The following is a 19,581-nucleotide window of genomic DNA, read 5'->3' as shown; positions in this document are numbered from 1 at the left end:
AGATCAGACAAGATCACCACAATGGTCCCTTCTGGCCTTAAAAAACACCCAACCATTTAAGTCCACTACAGCACATCAGCAGGTCTAGTAGCCTCAGATGCGGTGGAGCTTCTTCCAGAAGGGAGCCAAGTCACTTCCGGAGACCATCCTGAATGAGTGCTCTGACTAAGTAGAAGAGCACAGCAGTCAGCTCTCCCGGCCACATGCCACCCTAGCAATCCCCCCACTTCCTCCTCCTGGTCAGCACCCTCCACACGGGAGTGTTTCTGCACTCACTGCGGAGAGGCTCACTTCAGACGCTTGCTGATAAGACCAGCCGGGTGTAACAGTTGCTCCCATGCACAAGTGTTTAAAGACAAAAAGTTCTCACCTGGACGACACCCACAACTCCCACGGACATAGCTGGGAGCTGTGTGGGCATGTGGTAGAAGAAGGTAAGAATAACCAAGGGGTAAATCCGAGGGAAATAATCACCAAGACCCAAAAGCTTCAGGTACCAGGAGAATGTGTGTACAACGAAGAGCAGTCGCTAATGTAGGCATAATGCCTACAAGATCTGGGTCAGATTCCTTTCGCCACACACTTGCTACGTGCGTAAGTTTTGAGACTAGTCCGTGCATGGATGCAAGTTGTAGCCTGCTCCTCCCCCCAACCCTGAGAACCTCTCCTCCACCCAAGTGGTGGAGTACATAGCCAGCTAGGAGACCAAGTTTCCCAAGTGCATATGATCCCCTCATTGGGTTCTTCACCCTGGACAGTTTGTAGTGCACTGAACCATGAGGTCTCTAGCTGCAGAGAAGTGAGGAGGAGGTTACACTGCACTGACAGACCAACCTGCTCAACCCTTGTTTGCTCCATCTTATGCTCTTCGAGAAGGGTTCTTTCACCTCTCTCCTGGCCCAGAGACCCAATCTAATGATCCCTCAAGCCAACAGACCCACCAAAAGCTGGTAGTGCCCATTCAAGAGAGGCCAGGGAAGACCATAGCAACTTGACTGCACACCACCTATGAGCCTGAATGCAAACAGGTGCGTCTTATAGAAGGGATCTCGTTGGGCCAAGCTAGGGTGATAGATTAGGAAGGGTTGTGTCACCTGCAGGCTCTCTGGCATCTGCCAGCAATTATGAAAGGCGTGCTTGGTGGGGAAGGTCTCTTCACATAGCTCCAGCAGTTATGAAGCAGAGCTGACAGTGGCTAGAAAGCCTTTGACCGTAGGGGTCCACAAGGGGCTGTGGGAACAGAACCAGGCTGGTTAGGATGCTGTGCATTCAATCTGAATTCTCCAGTAAAAGGCAAGTTTCTAGAGGTACCTGAAGTCCAGGCATGTTTGGCACAACCAGTGAGATTTTTAAAGGCAGCTGCTATTTGTTATGCAACACTTGTTTGCCTGGAGCACCCACTTCAAGGCATGGCTCAGTCACCAGAAACCAAACCAGAGAGGGGTTCAAAGAGCAGAACCAACACCTGGAATTGCACATGGAAGTCGATGGAAAGTAGTACAAGCTGTGCAGAACAGATATAGGCTTCCAGCAGCTCGCATGAAGGTATGGCCTGATTTTTGCCAGGTGCTGAACACAGCTCAGTACAATAACTTGGGTTAAGCATGCCCAAATCCAGGAGACGACAACTAAGCACTTTTATGAGGCGTGCTCTTGTATGTTTCCCCATGCAGGAGTCAGCTACCACTCCCGCATGTTAACACAAGCTCCAACAATGCACTGTATGGTCCCACAAAGCTGGGGAATATTGCCCTCAAGAGTCTATTTTATAGACCTGATCGGCAGCCAGCCAGCCTTCAATAAGGCACCTCATGAAGGTGGAGTTGGAAGGCTTGTCTGACTGGAGGTTATCATAGGATCACCTACTAAGAAATGTCTGAGTTGAGCCAATTCAATCCAGGCACAAGTTAACGGACAGTTGAAGTCAGTGGGAGCATCTGCTTATGCCAGATGAGAATGACCAACAGCCTGAGGTGAGGATAATGGGTGGGGGGAAGGGGAGGGGAGAGAGGATATTTCAGGACTATCTAAAAATATGAGAACAAATCCCAGATTCACAAGAGGACTTGTTGCAAAATCACTGAGGGACTTTAGAAAGTCTTCCCTGAGTAGCGAGATCTTCAAGAGATTAGAATTATTGACAGTTATTCCTTAAAGTGGACTAAGGCACTCAAGTGGTAACCTCGTTGGTACTTCATGGAAGGGCCAAGGATTATGTGGGTCAAGTCACAGTAAAGGAACTAATTCACCCTCCCAGTGCCAATGCAAGATCTTCTCTAGTCCAGAATTCCAGAACCCCCATGTCTTAGGTTTACTTCCCTTGGGAGTCTACTTTTGTGCAGTCTCATTGGGGAGTCTCTTGTTATTCAGCAAAGTCTCCCTTTTGCTCAATTTCAGACCATTACTCCCAGTACCAGGTTAAGCTAGTCCTCTTTCACACCTTCTACAGTTATTTGAAGAACACAGGTGTCAGAATTTAGTCCTGCTAGCTCCTTAATGACCCATCCTTGGAGGTACTGCCTCCAGGTCGACACATCCTTCTACAACAGTGGTGGGGCAATGAGAAGTGGTCATTACATAGTTAACCTAAAAAGGCATAGTGCAAGTAATTTCAGTCTTGGGAGCCTTCAAGCACAGCCTTTCAGTGTAGGGAAGCATTTTTGCAGCAGCTACTCATGGTCAAAAAGCGAGTTTATTTGTCTTCCCAAGATATCAATGATCTTGTAGCTGTGCTGGATGGGTAAGTCAGTCAATGAAAGACACCAATGAGACTTCTTTACCAGTCTCTTCCTGTAACAGCTACTCAAGAATGAGCAACCTGGATTTCTAATGAAGGCTTGCTACTCAATATAAAGGTTGACTTGGGAATGTGTAGTAATACCGTAAGGTTTACTAGTATAGATGTCATCAACTGCCTTCAAAGTTAGTACAAACAGAGCTTTAACACCAGATCAACTCCAATTGACAAAAGTTCATAGAATATCTACCATATATCTGATACAGTACACGGTTGCCAAGTTTCAATAGTGAGAAAAGCTGAAGTGTGTGTGTATATGTGTGATTATATATTATATATATATATTTTTTTTTTTAATTATTCCCCTCACCCCTCAAGTTCTCATAAAGATGCTTACCCTCCCTTGACTCTTTTGGAAGAATGATTTACTATTGGAAGCAGAAGCAAAGAACCGCACGTCAGAAAGTTGTTTTGACCATTTCAAATATGGTGTTTGCAAGAGCTTTATAAAAAGCTACTGATTTTTCCATCAGCCAGAGCAAGTCCCTTGAGTTTCACCAATATATTTATCTATGTAAAAATCATGAAATGCTCCCTGTTCTAGTTATTACTTTGCACTGTGCTGTTACCATAAGGAGTAGCGCCTACTGCGGTAGACAAAAAACGTCTTAGATTTTAACCCAAGATCAACTTTTTATCCAGCAGAGGTCAGATTCTGGATCTAGATTGCACTTGGGGACCACATGAGTGTGAAGATACAAATAGCTTTTTATTTTGCAGTCTCCGTTATAGAAGTAAAAGGGAGTTTTGCAACAACTACATTTTGTAGAAACAGGACAGCATCTTTGACATTAAAAATATGAGATATCAAACTAAATTTTAGACTAGGTCACCTTGATCCACCTTAGACACTGGAACTAGCAGTAGCAGTGCCTTTTTAATATAAAAAGTCATGAAACAATTGCGGCTACCTAAAGAGATGACTCAGTAGGACTTCTAGTCAGGATTTTCAAGCCAGTCTAGCAACAATAGACTCCTTTGAAAAGCCCTGTCTAAAAAAGGCTAACACTTCACCCCTTCCATCCAGAAACCATCAAAACCCAGCCTTTATCCTCCCACTCTCCAGCCTCCCAAATGAAGGTTTGTTTTAGACCAAGACAGTTGCATTGGAGATCTTTAGCTCTCCCACACTCCACTGCTTTGGGTTCCATCCGACCCCACTGCTGGAGAACGAGTTGAATTCAAATGGATCAGCTTACTCATCCTGATCTAGGTGTATACTGGCTGGCTCCGGCCAGAGCTGCCCCATGCTCACTATTTAGTGGTGGTAGAGTCTTCAGAGCACATCACAAGGTCTCTGCCACCACGTGGTCCAAGATGCACAGAGGCTCTAGATCGTAAGCTTCTAGATACTGTATTGTCCAATTGCATCTGCCCCACTTAGAACCTCAGGGCTGCCCGCCCTAATGCATTCTGTACTGTCACCCTTGTAGAATCAGGACAGTGGTGTGTGGCATGGCACGGTACCAGCAATGAACAAGCCTCAGGTGACAGAAGGGGGTTTCTTCACAGCTAGGTCCAAAGGCTCAAGTTTCAGTCTGAAAATGTGGTCTTGGAAGACTTCTTGGGCTCTCAGTTTTGAGAATTAATATGGATGCTTAACATGGTTTCTTCCCCCTGTGTTTATCGGGAGGGAGAGGGAGTAGGCGTTTGAATGCCTGTTTCCCCCATTGGGTTTGAGAGCTGGGATTTTTGTTCTTCCATCTTTCACTCCAGATCAGAGTGGAGAGTTAGCTCTGCCGATTTGTGCCATGCTAATCAGAGTTGAATACAAGTGGTCGACTGAGTCTGGTAGTCTTCCAGCAGACTCACGTTCACTATGGGCCTCATGCAAAGCATGCTGAAGCGAATGGAAGCCTTTCCTGTGACATCAGTGGGTTTGGGATTGGACCCTAGAAGTCTCAAGTTTGGTTTGAGTCACCTCCATTCAGGAGGAGACAACCTCTTGCTGCCCTGTGACAACAGCTAAAGATGCCTGCATTATCTGAGGCCTGTAGATTTAAAAGCTAAGAGGGATCATTATGATTTGGCATGACCAGAGAACTTCACCCAGCAATTCCTACCTCAAGTCCAATAACTGAATTCACCCTATCCCTTGGTAAGCTGCTACACTGTTACCCAAAGTTTGCACCATATTTCCAGTTTGGCTGGCAAGTGAAGCCCTCCATGTATTGGCTCCTTTATCTGTGTCCGCTAGGTTAAAGCATCCTCTGGATTGAGCACATCTTCTCCCTGTGTAGTTACTTCTAGATGGGTCAACTCATCTTTTAACCGTCTGATGATTTGAGAAGCTTGAGCTCTTAGTTTTGTGTAAGATGCAAGGTGCATTTTCCAGACTATGCATCAGAAGAGCTACACATGAACTTTTTCCTATTTAACATCTTTAAAAAGTTGATGTTAGGATGGGACACATTCCTGTAGTGGAATCCCCAATACCACGTACAGATGGCATGCTTAGTACTCCCCTATCTATATAGCCCAGTATGTCCTTTTGGCCAAAGCATCGTCCTGGGAACTGCAGATCAACTGATCATGAGTGATCCCTCCTTTCTTCCCCAGTTGCTTTTCAGAGTCACCCTCTCCTCAAATATGGGATAGAGAAAAACAGAACTGACAAAACCTATCCCAGAAAGGACCCCCATTTTCCTCTCTTCTGCCCTTAAAGGAGCTCACTTACGTTGGTTAGCCCAGCGGAGCACCCTGTATTATGAACATTATCCCCGGAGCTGGCAATGAACAGGCTGGAAGGGGAGGGGGAACAAGCAAACATTGACATGACTTAGAGTCTGGTGGACTAGTTCCCTAGACAGTGTATCAGATTTGTCTTTTTGTTCAATGTAAACCCCTTCTATTCACCCCTCCCCTGCAAAAAACCACCTAATTCAATTACCAGCCACTGACTAAGCTTCAGGCCCCTTGGTGATAAAGCATGAGCCCTTTAATAATTAAACACTCGTCAGCTTTCTGTATTGGGGTTGTAGGGCTGTGAACTGGATTTCCTTTCATTGTGGTTAGCAGCTTCCAAAAAGCAAGTTAATCATTGACCTGCCCCTTCACTAGCAGGCTAGACTCCTATAGATTTCAAGTGTCAGGTTCTCCACAGCCAGTCCCATGAAAGGCAGAGAGAAAAGAATGCCTGCCAAGTCAGACACTAAAGTCCTCAGCGCAGAGGATCTCCTCATGTTTGGGGCCAAGCTGTGCTAGGTGCTGTACATACCTAGTGAGCAAGGTTATAAGACGGTGAGCATCAGGGTAAGTAACAGACAAATGCATTAGTTTCCCTTCTGTAACATGGGGCTAAGTCACAGGGCAAAAAAGGAGCCTGTGGCAGAGCCAGGAATGAAATCAAGCTTCCTGAACCCATTAAGTGCAAGGGCGTGCTTCCCTTCCAAAGACTGCAGGGCAATCTTTCCCTGGCCTCCTTGCTGATATCCAGGAAGTTAAGGTTCCCTCTAACTAAAGCACGCACATATGGATTATGCAGCCAGGTCTGAAAGCATGGCCTTGGCTTTCTGCTGCAGCAACAGCAAGTCTGTTACGAGATCAGACTGGTTTGGGTGTATGGTTGAGAGCTACCTTCTATGCCCTTCTGGTGCTGGTCTGTCTTCAGGGCACTTTGCAAATGCAGTCCAGTACTCATATTAAGCAGGCTAACAAATGCTTCATCATAATCAGCAGCAGCTCTGGTGTAAGTAGTTCCCTCTGCAGAAAGGGGGAAAAGCTGCTGCTTGATTTCACCCAGGTCACAGCCTACGGTTTGGGAACCGGAGACCATGATTTGGTGCTCATCTCTATTAAAAAACCCACCACATCTCACTTATTTTGAGGGGTGAAGAAACCACTATTCCCACTGAGGACCAAGCTTAATACTTGGTCACATTTACTCCTGCTCATATTTCACAGAAGAAACGCAGTATTGATCTGGCATCCCATGGAGAAAAGTGTTTGAGAATCTCATACCTTTTCCTAGTCCCTTTTGCGACTTTTGATTGTGGTCTTTGTTTGGATTCCAAGACCACACATGTGGGTCTGAAGGATTGAGGACTCCGTACGGACCACTGGGGTCGTTAAAAAGTGCCATGAGTAGAGCCCTGTCTGGCTACAAAATATCCATCTGCATCTGATCTGCAAAAATGGTCCATGAATATCTACATGAGCAGATTATATCCACAGATTTACACGGCTCTAGCCATGGGGAGCATTAGACAGTGTTGAGAGTTGTTAGACCTGTACTCTGGGCCAGATTCCAATTTGGGGAAATCGCATTCTGCCTAGGTAAATTCCAGCTGTAGTTTCAACTGGATCCAGGATTCATCACTTGCCCTCATAGCTCATTTTTTCTGAACAGCTGCTGCATTTCACGCAGGGGGAGGATGAAATAGCCTCTCTCAGGGGTTCCCAACCTTTTTGGCTCAAGGGCCACAAATATTTTTACAACCCTGAAGGGCCACCCGTCTATCAACTCATAAAAATGAGTTGACGTCTACACAGTTGAGGACCGCAAATCACGACGTATTTAAAGTAAACATTGTGATGCTATTGTGCTTGTTTTTACATTCACTGTTTCACACCTACAAATGACTACAGCACGTCACACTCACAGACAAAGCACTCTGGTGTGTAGTGACAGTCACTACACACCGAAGCACGCAGCCTGGCAGCTAAGTCATGGTGGGTGGCCTGCTAAGTGCCGGCCAAAGCAGAAGGCCCTGATTTTTAGAGTCCTGCCCCGCCTCAACCACGCTGAGTCCTGGTTGCTCTGCTGGAACCCCCCCCCACTGCAGCCAGACTAAAGGAATTTAGCAAGGAGGCTGCCTTCTTGCTGATCTCCCGTCCCTCTGGCTGCAGCAGGGAAACCTCACACCTGATGTAGCCCCATGTGCTCCAACTGGGTCCCTAGGCAGTGGCTCTCTTCTGCAGCCAGGGGGACGGGAGATCAGTGCTCCAGTCCCCTGGGCTCCAGCAGGGACCCCAGCACCTAGGGACACAGACAGAGTGCTTTGTCCTGCTGGAGCCAGGGGAGGGAAGTGCTTATCTCCTGTCCCCGTGGGCACAGCAAGGGGCCTGCACTGGTCTTGTAGCCCCATGGCAACGTGCTCTGCCTGGGTCCTTAGCCAGTGGCTCCCTTCTGCAGCCAGCGGGAGGGGAGCTGTGGGCCACTCTGAAAGACCGTGGGCCACTTTTGGCCCCTGGTCCACAGGTTGGGACTCACCGGCCTATGGCATTTGTTGTAACATTCAGACCTGTACTTGTGTCTAGTCCCAAGTCTATAGCCCAGAGAACCTGCAGCACGGGCAACTCCTTGATCCTACGCACCACTTCTCCGACCAACCAACCAACGTGATCACACTACCATCCCGTGTCTGCTGCGAAGATGCCCTACATGGACAGGCAATATTGGGGGTAGCATTTCGAGTATTTTTACATTATCTTTGGCAACTGGAAACGCAAAGAAACAAGACTAAGGATTCTGTTCATTACCCAAGATGCTACAGTGAAGAAAATTATGCAAGTACCCAGACAGTAGCCCCATTGACTTCTGGGGGGCCATTCTGTAGGAGTGGCAGAATCAGGCAATACCCAAGTTTTACAGGGCCAGTGCTTCAGGACTTGCCAGGACAGACATACTTCTGGACCAGTAAGTGGCTCTGAACATTGGACTGGACCGGGAATATTAAAAAAGATTGCTCCACATCACAGAAGCACCTCCCAGCTGCACCCAGGAGAAGCACTGACGGTAGGTACAGGACATCCTCTGGGGTGTGGAAGGAGAGTCAGCCTGCATCTGGGAGCAGAGAAGACATTCCTGAGCATCTGCAGCACTGGCCTGTAACCAGCCAGCCACCTTGATTCTGGGGGTAGCTGGAGCAATCCCAGCCTAGAGTATACATTAGCTAGCTTTAAGTACACTGGGATCTGTCAAGAGGGACACTACTAACAAAACCATTACATCTGTGGTTACCTTGTCTGCTTGAGTGTTGGCAAAGGGACAGATCTGAAGAGTTAGCCTATTGGCAGAAAAACCCTAGCCCAGGGCTTGACAAGTTTGCTTTTGAGCTAGGAGTCAGCCCAAAAATGAAGGAGCCAGACAACGTGGTCCCAGCAGAGAACTACTAGGTGCCAGAACTCAATTTCTAGGCGCCATGGCGACCTGGCGCCCACGGTTTGTCGAGCCCTGCCCTAGCCGGTCTCCGAACAAACGGGCATATGGATGACACATTGATCTTGTACATTACAAAGCTTTTTCCAGGAGAGTGAGCACACTCCCCCTACTCTGTATTCATAGAGGTGTAGGACTGGAAGGAACCTCTAAGTCAAGGCAGGACTACATGAGAATTAAGACCATTCCTGACTGGTGTTCATCTAATCCAATGGTTCTCAGCCTGCAGCCTGATCAGCACACAGCGGCAGCCCATGTGAAAGCCTCAGGACCATGCAGGTAGTATACAGATGGTGTGGATGCAGCCCACAAACAGAGCTGTATGTGGCCCACAGTGGTAAATAAACTAGTGGTTTTCAACCTAACTGGTTCTTAAAAACCTCAACTGTGAAATCTCAGTCTCCCTAGGCAATTTGTTCCTACCTGTCAGGGTAGTTAAGCACTGGAAGTTTTTTCCAAGTATCCAATCTAAACTGAGCTTGCTGCAGTCTAAGACCATTGCTCCAAGGATTAGGGTGAAAAATTATTCTCCTTAACCTCTGAGGATAGGACAAGAAGCAACCTTTTATATAGTTGAAAAGGTATGTCCCCCATCAGTCTTCTCCTCTCCAGGCTAAAATAAACCCACTTTTTCCCCCTGCAATCTTTCCTTTTAGGTTGTGTTTTCTAGACCTTTCATAATTTTTGTTGCTCTCCTCATGTCTGTGGACAAACGGGAGAAAGTCCAATTTCCCGAAATGTGCGCAGAATGGGACAATACCCAACTGAAGCCTTATCACCACAGAGTAGATTATTCAGTTTAACTGTCTAAGTTTATTCCATGGAGCATGGCTACTCCTAGTTCCTCAGGCCATCACAATGTATTCCCCCCCCATCTCTAGTGTCTGAATTCAGACTTGTTTGGGAAGCACATTAACACCGCTGCAGGAATGGTGTTTGTGACCCATCGCTTCCGATCTAGTCTCAGCCCAAGCACATCAGTTGACAAATACCTGCTTTTCCTCCAAGTGGAAGATGAGATTTAGGATTAAAGGGACAGGGAAAGTCAAGAGATCCAAGCTCCAGCCTGCTACAGATTTGCAGTCCAACCTCAGGCCAGCCCATAGCTCATGCATTTTCCCTCTGTTATAGGATGATGTTGACTCTGCCTTTGTAAAGAGCTTTGAGTTTTATGGACAGAGCGCTGAATAACCAAAAGACCACTCCACTATCTTATGCACTTCTAACAAGTTAAGATTCTTTCACATCATGTACACAAAGCAAGGCACTGTGATTAACTGAGATCAGGAAAAACAGGGCTTTATTTATTACCCCCTTCTCCCACTCCAACCACTTTTTCAGATACTCTACAATTCCCGATGCATCAGTCTCACGAGAGAGGGGCCTTCATGGCTCCAGAGAAGAAAATTAAGGAGCCCTATTCTTAGTTTGATGGTATGACTACAGTAATGTCCTTACTACATTCGAGAGGGATCCCCACCATCCTTGCTAGGCCACCCTGCTACTGCTGCAGTCTCTCCTTTGCTACCAGCCAAAGCAGGCAGACACCAGCGTTACTCCATGCTGACACAATCACATTAACACATAACCACGCACAATTTCTGTCCCAGTGTGCTAATTCCTGGGCAGGCCACACATTTGGAAACACTGAATTCTTTCCCTGAAACAATAAGTTTGGATGGACTAGAGGGTGGGGAGGGGAGAAGAGAAGACATCATCTGCAGCTGTCTCAATGCCTTTTCAGACTGCAGGATGGAGCAGCCAAGTTTGGCGCTCTAGGGTGCCATCTGTTTAACTCGGCTGCTTGCCTCTCCCTGCCCAGCACATGGAGACGTTAAACAGTCGCTGCTGAAGTGTTTAAGGCTCCTAGGAAAGGCTCCACAAAAACAGTGAAGTCAATTTTAACAGCCAAGAAAGGAGCCTTGCCACTTCGGGATGGGTTCTGACAGCCAGGCTAGAGTCACACTAGACACCTTGGTGCTTTAAAAGCAGCTGCTTGAAGATGGGGGTGGTGGATTATGCTTTGCTACATAGGTGTAAATCCAGAGTATGTTGGTTAATCTGGTGTAGAGCCAGGAGCAGAATCTGACCCAGAGAATTCCTCCCCCCTCCCCCACACACACCCCCTTAGTGCAGCTTTCACTTCCGTCTCACACCCAAGTGAAGAGTCGCACACGAGATCTTTGCAAGCACGTTTGCACAAAGGAAGGCGATCAGCTCTCTGAGGTGGTCCAAGGTGAGACCATGCTGCCCAGGCTGCCTGCCCAGGGAATCAATCACATGCATGTTTGTCAGGGTGGCTGAAGACTGTATAATCATATTAGAGCAGCAGCTGCTGCAGCCAGGCTGTCATCAACAGGCACCCAGCAGCAGAGGTTGGGGTCTGTGCCCTTATTACAGCCTTCGGGAGAGCCACCAAGAGCCTGGCTGGGTGTCTTTTACAAGCTAGCATTTGGATGAAAGCAGAAGCACTTCCGTTCTCGGTGGGGATGCCTGGACTAAAGAGTGCAGCACACTCAAGTTTACCTTCCATACACACACACAATAAATCAGGCATTGTTGTAGATTAAGAAGGACCATGAACCATGGCCTTGAATATTCTTGTGTGTAAGAAGGCTCAGTGAGCATGATCTCTGCTTTAGTCCTCTTAAAGAACAATGACGAGATTAGCAGCAGATGCTAATCTTTTGCAGTGCTCCAACCAAACAGAAAAGATGCTTAATTAACATAAGCCAACTTCATTTTGCACAGCAAAATCCCAAGGAACTGGGATGCTCATCTAGCAGGAAAGAACAGCTGGCATTCCCCCCACCCCACCCTGCAAGAGGCTTAGGAATCAACCCCAAGTCTGGAGAATTCAGGTAGCAACACAACAGTCCCTCTCTGCTCAGCCGTGCAAGAAGTTCCCAAGATCAAGAAGGGAATCTGGAATTAAGTCAGGTGCAATGTTAACTGTGCCCTTCACTTGACCCAGGCTATTTGTTTTGAAGTACCTATAATCTAAACTAACCCTTGGAGGTAGGACTGACCTTTCCTGAAGCTGAACAGCTGCAGTAGACTACCTGTTGCATTACAGCATCAGCAATGAATGGTTTAGGCAAACAAACTTTCTCTCTCTCTCACCACAATCCCCAGCCAGTAGAGACTGCAAACGCTTCGTGCCGTCTGCTATTTTAGATGATGCATCATGTGGTTTGCAGAATGCACGAACACTTCAGTGAGCTCATGGGACTGCAAAGTCTTACCACAAGACCCTCACAAAAGGAGATGGCTCAGCTTCTCTACGCTAGCCCAGTAACAAAAAAGTTAAATGCACAGGTTTAGGAAGGAAGTGTGCAAACTATCGTGTTCCAAGAAGTTTGCCAGACCACAGAGCAAGACAATAGACAAGTCTAAAAGCCAAGAGTGTGTCTGACTGGAAGAAGAAAACCGAGTGGTTTACTAACAGACCAATGGGGATTGTGTGGCTGAAGATGCAGGAATATAAAAACCTCCAGGCAGAACCTAGAGTGTCACTATAGATTTCATGTTACTTTACTGGACTGGCTCTTTGCACCCCACTCCCTCTCCTCCTTACAAGAGGATCCCATTTCACACAGATTCTTTGACAGACAAGGAATAACCCCACAAAGCTTCCCCCAGTCACGTGGAGTGGAACCACACCAGGTCTGACAAAGCATGAAAGACTTAAACCGCCCAGATGGTAGAGAAATGTGGACTTCAGACATTGAAACAGACTCGTTGATCTTGCTACTACAAGGTTTTAGCCCAGTGACTGACGCAAAGGGAAGCAAGACTAGGAGCCATATAGATGGCTAAAATGGAAAGGCAGGTCTTCTGCATCTGGTTTCTTCTCCAGTAGGATAAGTGTATTTTGTCCTCCTTTCGTCTGGTTAGCTTTGAACTCTGATTCAGCATATGGAGAGAGAGAGAGAGAGAATGGATCCTCCCAGAGAAGGGGAGAAGAAAAAAGAAAAAAGAGTACCCAAAAAAAGCTTTCCCATGAAAATATTTTATTTTCTTTGAGAACAGGATACACCTGCAGATCTGCACCAGTCAATTCCAGAGCCGTCATTAATAGGCTAACGGAACCCTCTGCTGGTGCAATGGTAAAACTGCATGCACAGCTCTGTGTTGAAACTGGGGGGAGAAGAGGTAACAGGTGACAAGCGGAGGGAAGTTAGACTACAAACGGCCCATGCTAGCAGCACACCAAATCCACACTGCAAACGTGTATTCCAAGAGAGCAGTGAAGAAAGGACGCCACAAAAGCCACACGTTGCTCTTACAGGGGAAGCTGCAGTAACAGGAACAAGTCTTGTGCTTCCTAAGCCTGAAGCAAATGAAGCTGCGTGCAAGAACAGTGAAAGCTGCAAACATCAGCCCCCTGCCCCAGGTCTCACGGTTCGTTATCTGCAGACTAGAAAGGGTTTTGATGGCACTGGCGAGTATAGATCGCAGATCAGTTCTTTAAAAAAGGAAGCTAAGAAGTTAGAATTAGGAAAGTTGAACCCGATAAATCTGGTGTGCACAAACCTGAGAAAAATCCCAATTCAAAGACTACGTTAAACCCCCCCGTTTCCTAGACTGGGGAGTCTTGAAATACAGGAAGAAACCAACTTGTTCTTGCTCTTTTCATTTCCTACCCAAAAAATCAGTTACAGGAGGTGCATAACAGCTATAACAACTGACACTTCCTGCAGAACAGCAAGCCAGGAAAATAAAACAAGGGTTCCGAGTTATTTTTCTATGCAACAGTTTGCAAACATCTGGATTTTGCAAGTGCATTTTTTAAGTGTCATTATCTCGCTGGGAAGAGACATGGCTTCTGTTCCTCCACTCCCCCTTCCAAGAAGAGCGTTTATGGGGCTTCCCCTGATGTTACACCAAGTTGCTAGTACAACTGAACAACCAATCGACACCTAACGGAGTGTGCACATCTATTTTCATCTTCTCGACTCCCAAGCAATCCACTTCCTCTCTCGCTCCGTTTCCCAGCTACTGCCAATTGTTTAAGTCCCGGTTTGTGAAGATAAAGAGTAACTTGATTTTAAAGATCTAGGGCTCAACGCAGACAGGATCCCTAGGACAGACAGACCGACCCGCCTTTTGCCATTGTAGAACATGTGCCCTTAAGTTGCACTATATGCAGAAAGAGAGGAAAGGGGGTGGGGGAGGGTGGGCCACAACCAGAAGAAAAATGTCAGCTGGGAGACTACCCTGTTACCCACCACTAACATCACAGGACAGACACAGTCCGACTCTCCAGAATCAGCACCATTTTTTTTTTTTTTAAATAAACCCCAGTTGAAGTGATCTCAGTCAGTCTGCCCAGGCAACGGGGAGAGATGCAAAGCAGACGCCAAATAAGAGAGCAATAAATACAACTCGGCTGCAATTACTAGAAGAAATGGGGGGGGGGGGAATCCCACTGAAACACAAACAAACAGCTTCCAAGCAACAGCCTGCCGCGTCCAGCCTGCCGCTGAGGAGTGACAACCCGGCCACGCAAGGGGGGAAGCAGTGTCCTGAGCGCCGGGGCCAGAGGAGGCGAGTTTCCAGCCGGCTGCCCGCGCTGCAGGGCGAGGGGCCGGAGGGGCTCGGTACGGAGCGGATCAGCCGCACCGAGAACAAAATGCGAAGGAATAACAAGCGCCTCTTAGCCCAGAGGTGAGATGCTCACCGGGGGGGGGGTCCCCCAGACAGGAGATCTGGGCTGCATCGCTAGCCCCGATGCACCCCAGGCAGTCAGGAAAGGGGGGCACGGTCACAGTCCTTGCACCCAGAGCGAAGAGCCGGGGCATTCTCCCCCTGCCCCCGACCCCGGGGGGGCAGAGATCCTGGCTACCCCTGCATCCCGTCAGCACAAGCCCAGCCCCAGAGCCGGGGCAGGGAGGGGGGACGCTTGGGACACCTCGCCCAGCTTGCAAGGGTAGCTCGCCCAGTCCGGTGCATGGGGCAGCTGCTGGGCGCAAAGGCAGGGAGGGTGTGGGGGGGGGCTAGAGCAGGGAGTGGGGGCGCCCCGGCTGGCCAGCCCGCAAGAGACGGCAGGGGGCCCGGGGCGCAGCTGAGCAGCGCGAGGACCAGCCTGCTTCCCAAAGCCGGGGAGGGGGGGCGCAAGGTGCAGCCAGGGGAGCTCCCGGCGCGCACGGGCCGGGTGCCAGGTGCAGGGCGGCGAGTGCAGGGGGCACCGCGAAGGTGCAGGGGAGGCTGAATGCAGCCCAGGGGACAGGCGGGAGGTTCAGGGCGCCCCCAGAGGGGGGCGCAGGGGGAGGGGGTGCAGGGCGGAGCGGCCTTGGGGAGGCGGGGGTGCAGGGGCGCTACACTGAGGCAGAGGTGGGGGTGCAGGGGACACAGATGGGGTGCAATGGGGAGCGACACGGGGAGCTGCCTTGGGGAGGCGGGGGTGCAGGGGGCACCGAGGTAGGGGTGCAGGGGAGCTACACTGTGTGAGGTGGGGGTGCAGGGGACACTGAGGGGGTGCAGGAGCTATACGGGGGTGCAGGGCGCGCTAAAGTGGGGGTGCAATGGGGAGCTGGGGGTGCAGGGCGCACAGAGAGCGACACGGGGGTGCAGGCAGGGGGAAGCCGCGCTGGGGAAGCGGACGCCGAGGGGTGCGGGGGGGTCCGGCGGACCTACCCGAAGTAGGCGGCGCAGGGGGCCGGGGCGCCGGTCAGCAGCACCAGCAGCGCGCAGGAGGAGAGCCATCCCAGAAGGAGGTGTCCATCCAGCATTTTGCTGCAGCGCCAGGGCCGATCATCTCGTTTCCCCGCAGAGCCCGACGAGGCTCCGGCTGCCCGAGCCGCCTTCTTATAGCCGGGGAGGCAGCGAGTGCCCAGCCGGGAGCGGGGCAGGGCGGGGCCTGCCCAGCCGGGAGAGGGGCGGGGCCCCGTCTACAAGCCCCGCCCACTGGCCGAGAGGGCTCTGCGAGGAGGGGGCGGGGACGCCGGGGGAAGGGGCGGGGCTAGGGGCTCAGGCTCCGCCCCCCCAGCAGGGGCCGGCCCGGCACATGCGGCGGGGAGGGGCGGGACGGGAGCAGCTGAGACAGGGTAGGCTGGAGCTCCCAGGGAAAGGGGCGGGCGGAGAGAGCGGGCGGGGCGGGAGGGAAGTGATCGTGCGTGTGTGTGTGTGTGTGTGTGTGTGTGTGTGTGTGTGTGAGAGAGAGACAGAGACAGAGACAGAGAAAGAAGAGAGAGAGAGACTGCTCGTGAGCGTGAGAATCAGGTGCATGAGTGTGATTGTGCCCATGAGTGTGAAAATCAGCTGTATGAGTGTGATTGTGCCTGCGTGAGAATCAGGGACATGAGCGGGACTGTGCACATCAGCAAGAGAATCAGCTGCCTGAGCATGACGGTGAGCATGAGCGTGGAGTGCACATGTAGGCTTGAGTGTGACTGCAGGAGTGTGATAGATGTGGACATGTGAGACCGGATGCTTGCGTGGCTGTGCGCCTGAGCAGGTGGAACTTGTGCAGGAGCGTCACTGTGCAGACGTGTGTCCCTCCTGTGTTTGAATGAACGGGCATGTGAGTTTGTGGACAGGCGCGTGGATGGAGTGTGTGTGAATATGGGTATGAAATGTGTGAATAAGTGAGAGTTAGACGGAAACTGCATATGTGAATAAGCATGAATGGCCATGAATGTGGTGGATGAGTGTGAATGAGACACAAAGAGTGAACACATTATGTGAATGAACGTACTGGTGTAGTAAGAAGCATGATGTCCAGGGATATGGGGGTTATACTTCAATGGACTTATTTTTTCCATGTGTAAAATGCACCTTCTACAACCTACAGGTACATATCATATAAAAATTGTCCAAATAAAATAATCATAAAATTGTCAGCATAACAACTAAAAAGAAATTCCTTGAGATCCAAATAGAAAAAATGTTCTGGTCTTTCCAACTTTTGGGGGCAACTAGACCCATTTAACCAAACTATATCCTGTTCATAGATTCCAAAGCCAGAAGGGAACCCTGTAGTCATCTAATCTGATCACTTGTGTAACACGCGTCAGAGAACTTCCCCAAAACAATTTCTAGTGCAGATCATTTAGAAAAACATCCAATATTGATTTAAAAATTGCCAGTGATGGGGAATCCACCACAACCCTAGGTAAATTACGCCATTGGTTACTCTCACTGTTAAAAACTGACACCTTATTTCTTATGTCTGAATGTGTCTGGCTTCAACTTCCAGCCACTGGATTGTGTCTTACCTTTTTCTGCTAGATTGAAGAGCTCATTATTAAATATTTGTTCTCCGTGTAGATACCCATAGATTGTAATCATCACCCCTTAACTTTCTCTTTGTTAAGATAACTAAATTGAGCTCTTTGAGTCTGTTACTCTAAGGCATGTTTTCTAATACTTTAATCATCCTTGTAGATCTTCTCTGAACCCGCTCCAATTTATCAACATCCTTCTTGAACTGTGAGCACCAGAACTGGACACAGGATTCCGGCCGCAGTCATACCACTGCCAAATACAGAGGTAAAATAATTTCTCTACTCCTACTCGAGCTTCCCCTGTATACGCATCCCAGGATCGCATTCCCTCTTTTGACCACAGAGTTACACAGGTAGCTCATGGTCAGCTGATTATCCACCAGGACCCCCAAATCTTTTTCAGAGTCACTGCTTCACAGGATAGAGTCCCCCAAGCTTGTAAGTATGGCCTGCATTCTTTGTTCCTAGATGTGTACGTTTACATTTAGCCGTATTCACATGCATGTCGTTTGCTTTTGCCCAGTTTAAAACGAGTTATAGAGATTGGACCTCTCCTCTTCATTATCTACCACGCCCCTGATTTTTGTGTCCTCTGCAAACTTTGTCAGTGATGATTTCATGTTTACGAGTGTAGGTGAGAGCATGCACCTGTGTGCGTGTACATGTGTGCAATTGCTATATAGTAAAGGAGCGGGAAACTTTTTAGAAAATCGTATGGCTCTACATTAAGATCCTTGCAGTGCCAGCTAATCCCCGCTTCATATGCAGTAGTGCCCAGAAGTTTAACCATCCCCTTCACTTCACTGCCAGGCTGAGGTCTGCAGTATTGTTAACCGACAAAACCCTCAGACCCTGCCATTTATCTGTCAGGAGATTTCCGAATTGGAACTTTATTGGGAAAAGTTTTGCTTCACCCCGTGCCCTGAGAGCGTGTAGGCGTCAGGTGGTTGATTCACACCTGAGCGAGGGACTCCCCGCACAGCTGCTGGCAAAGGGATTCCACTCTCTCCCTTTCCCTCTCCACTCAGGCCTCAGCCATTCTCCCCTGGCAAATCCTGTCCCTGAAGCCTGCATGGTTTACTCTTGACCTTAGTTCGGCTCTCTAGCGGTCCTCAGGAAGACAAGTGCTTTGAAGAGGGAGTTGGCAGAGTGGGGGCCTAGAAGGAAGCATCTCCATGCAGACTGAACGTAGCAGACGCCAGCCAAATCCTACCTCCATAAAGGCTCAAGAAAAGGGTTCTTATAGGGCGAGCAGCACTGGAATAGCATTGGCCACAGCAACCAAGCCTTGCCTCCGTTTACAGCTTCTCGTAGGGGTCACACAGCGGCTGCCATTTCGGACAACACACCAACAATTGAACCAGAGCTGAAAACACAAGTCTCTGCAGCTTGAGCTAATGAGGGGGGTTTAAATACATTTCCAAGCTCCACCTACAAAATAAACTCCACCCACAAGACACCACTTCCAGTAGATTATGCAAGTGTTCAGACTATGATTATTCATGCTCTTGGGTGGATTTTCAGCCTATTCTCCATTCTCTTTCTGTACTTGCTTAGATGAGCAGTGAAATAGTGAATCCCTTAATGTCAAGGTATCTGAGCTGGAATTCACTGAGATGAACGGTGCAGGTCACACTTCTCAGTTATCGGTTCAGGTTCTGCAAACACAGGCAGATGTCGCTGTGTCAGTCACACCCAGCTTTTGTTTTCAAGGCTCTTTCAGCAGCTAGATACTTTTTTTTAATACAATGAAAGGTTAAATACTGGAGAATAAAAAGGCAATATGAAAAAGGTGCCAGTATGCCATAACAGCTGAATATGACCCATATTGTCTGTGATTCAGGCACAGATGAGGACATGTACTATACTGGCCACGATTACATACCTCCTCTGGACAAAGGAAGCTATGCACCCATCTGTCATTTCCACTTGGGAATCTGCCGGCTCCAGCACTGTCTCCCTCCCATTTAGGACTGTGCAAACAATCTGTTTTGTTTCCTTTTATTTTCATGAGCTAAAAACAGGCTGCACAAATCAGACCGGTCCAAGCGAACTCCTGCAGCATGCATAGTTTCATGGAAAACCAGCCCACTAGGTAGTCCCTCTCTCTCTCTCACACACACACACCTTCTGGGTTTTGAGCTTTTCCTAACGTCAGCCTAGCTTTGCAGACCTCAGCTAGTCTTCCAGTGACTTTCAGAGCAGTTCACATTCCAACTGCATTTTGCCTAGCTGGAGACGCCACAGAGAACAAAAATATTTTCTAAGTGTCATGGAACCTTCTTCCATGGTCCAATGTTCCATCTCCCCTTGTTATCTAAAGAAACTCAAGACAGCTGCCCCCCACTAAGCGCTAACCCCCTTCAGTTCTCCAGGGACAAGTTCAGGGCAGCCCA

General features: G+C 48.8%; 1 protein-coding gene across 3 annotated transcripts in view; it reads right to left on the bottom strand.

Moving 5' to 3' along the window:
* The window catches only part of WNT9A (Wnt family member 9A), a 63,379-nt gene extending 47,645 nt beyond the window's left edge, over positions 1 to 15,734 (bottom strand). For 2 of the 3 annotated variants that reach the window (XM_067530390.1, XM_067530392.1), the window contains exon 1: positions 15,597 to 15,734. In XM_067530390.1, the coding sequence (XP_067386491.1) occupies positions 15,597 to 15,691 (95 nt within the window). In that variant the 5' untranslated portion in view covers positions 15,692 to 15,734. The remainder of the gene's footprint in view (positions 1 to 15,596) is intronic. The other variant, XM_067530391.1, reaches the window with a different exon arrangement.
* Positions 15,735 to 19,581: the final 3,847 nt, after the last annotated feature.

Source organism: Emydura macquarii, unplaced genomic scaffold, assembly GCF_026122565.2.
Source record: "Emydura macquarii macquarii isolate MOO-44397 ecotype Brisbane River unplaced genomic scaffold, CSIRO-AGI_Emac_v2 contig_3080, whole genome shotgun sequence".
NCBI lineage: Eukaryota > Metazoa > Chordata > Testudines > Chelidae > Emydura > Emydura macquarii.
The sequence above is the reverse complement of the archived record's forward strand: the minus strand, read 5'-3'. Positions and strand labels throughout refer to the sequence as shown.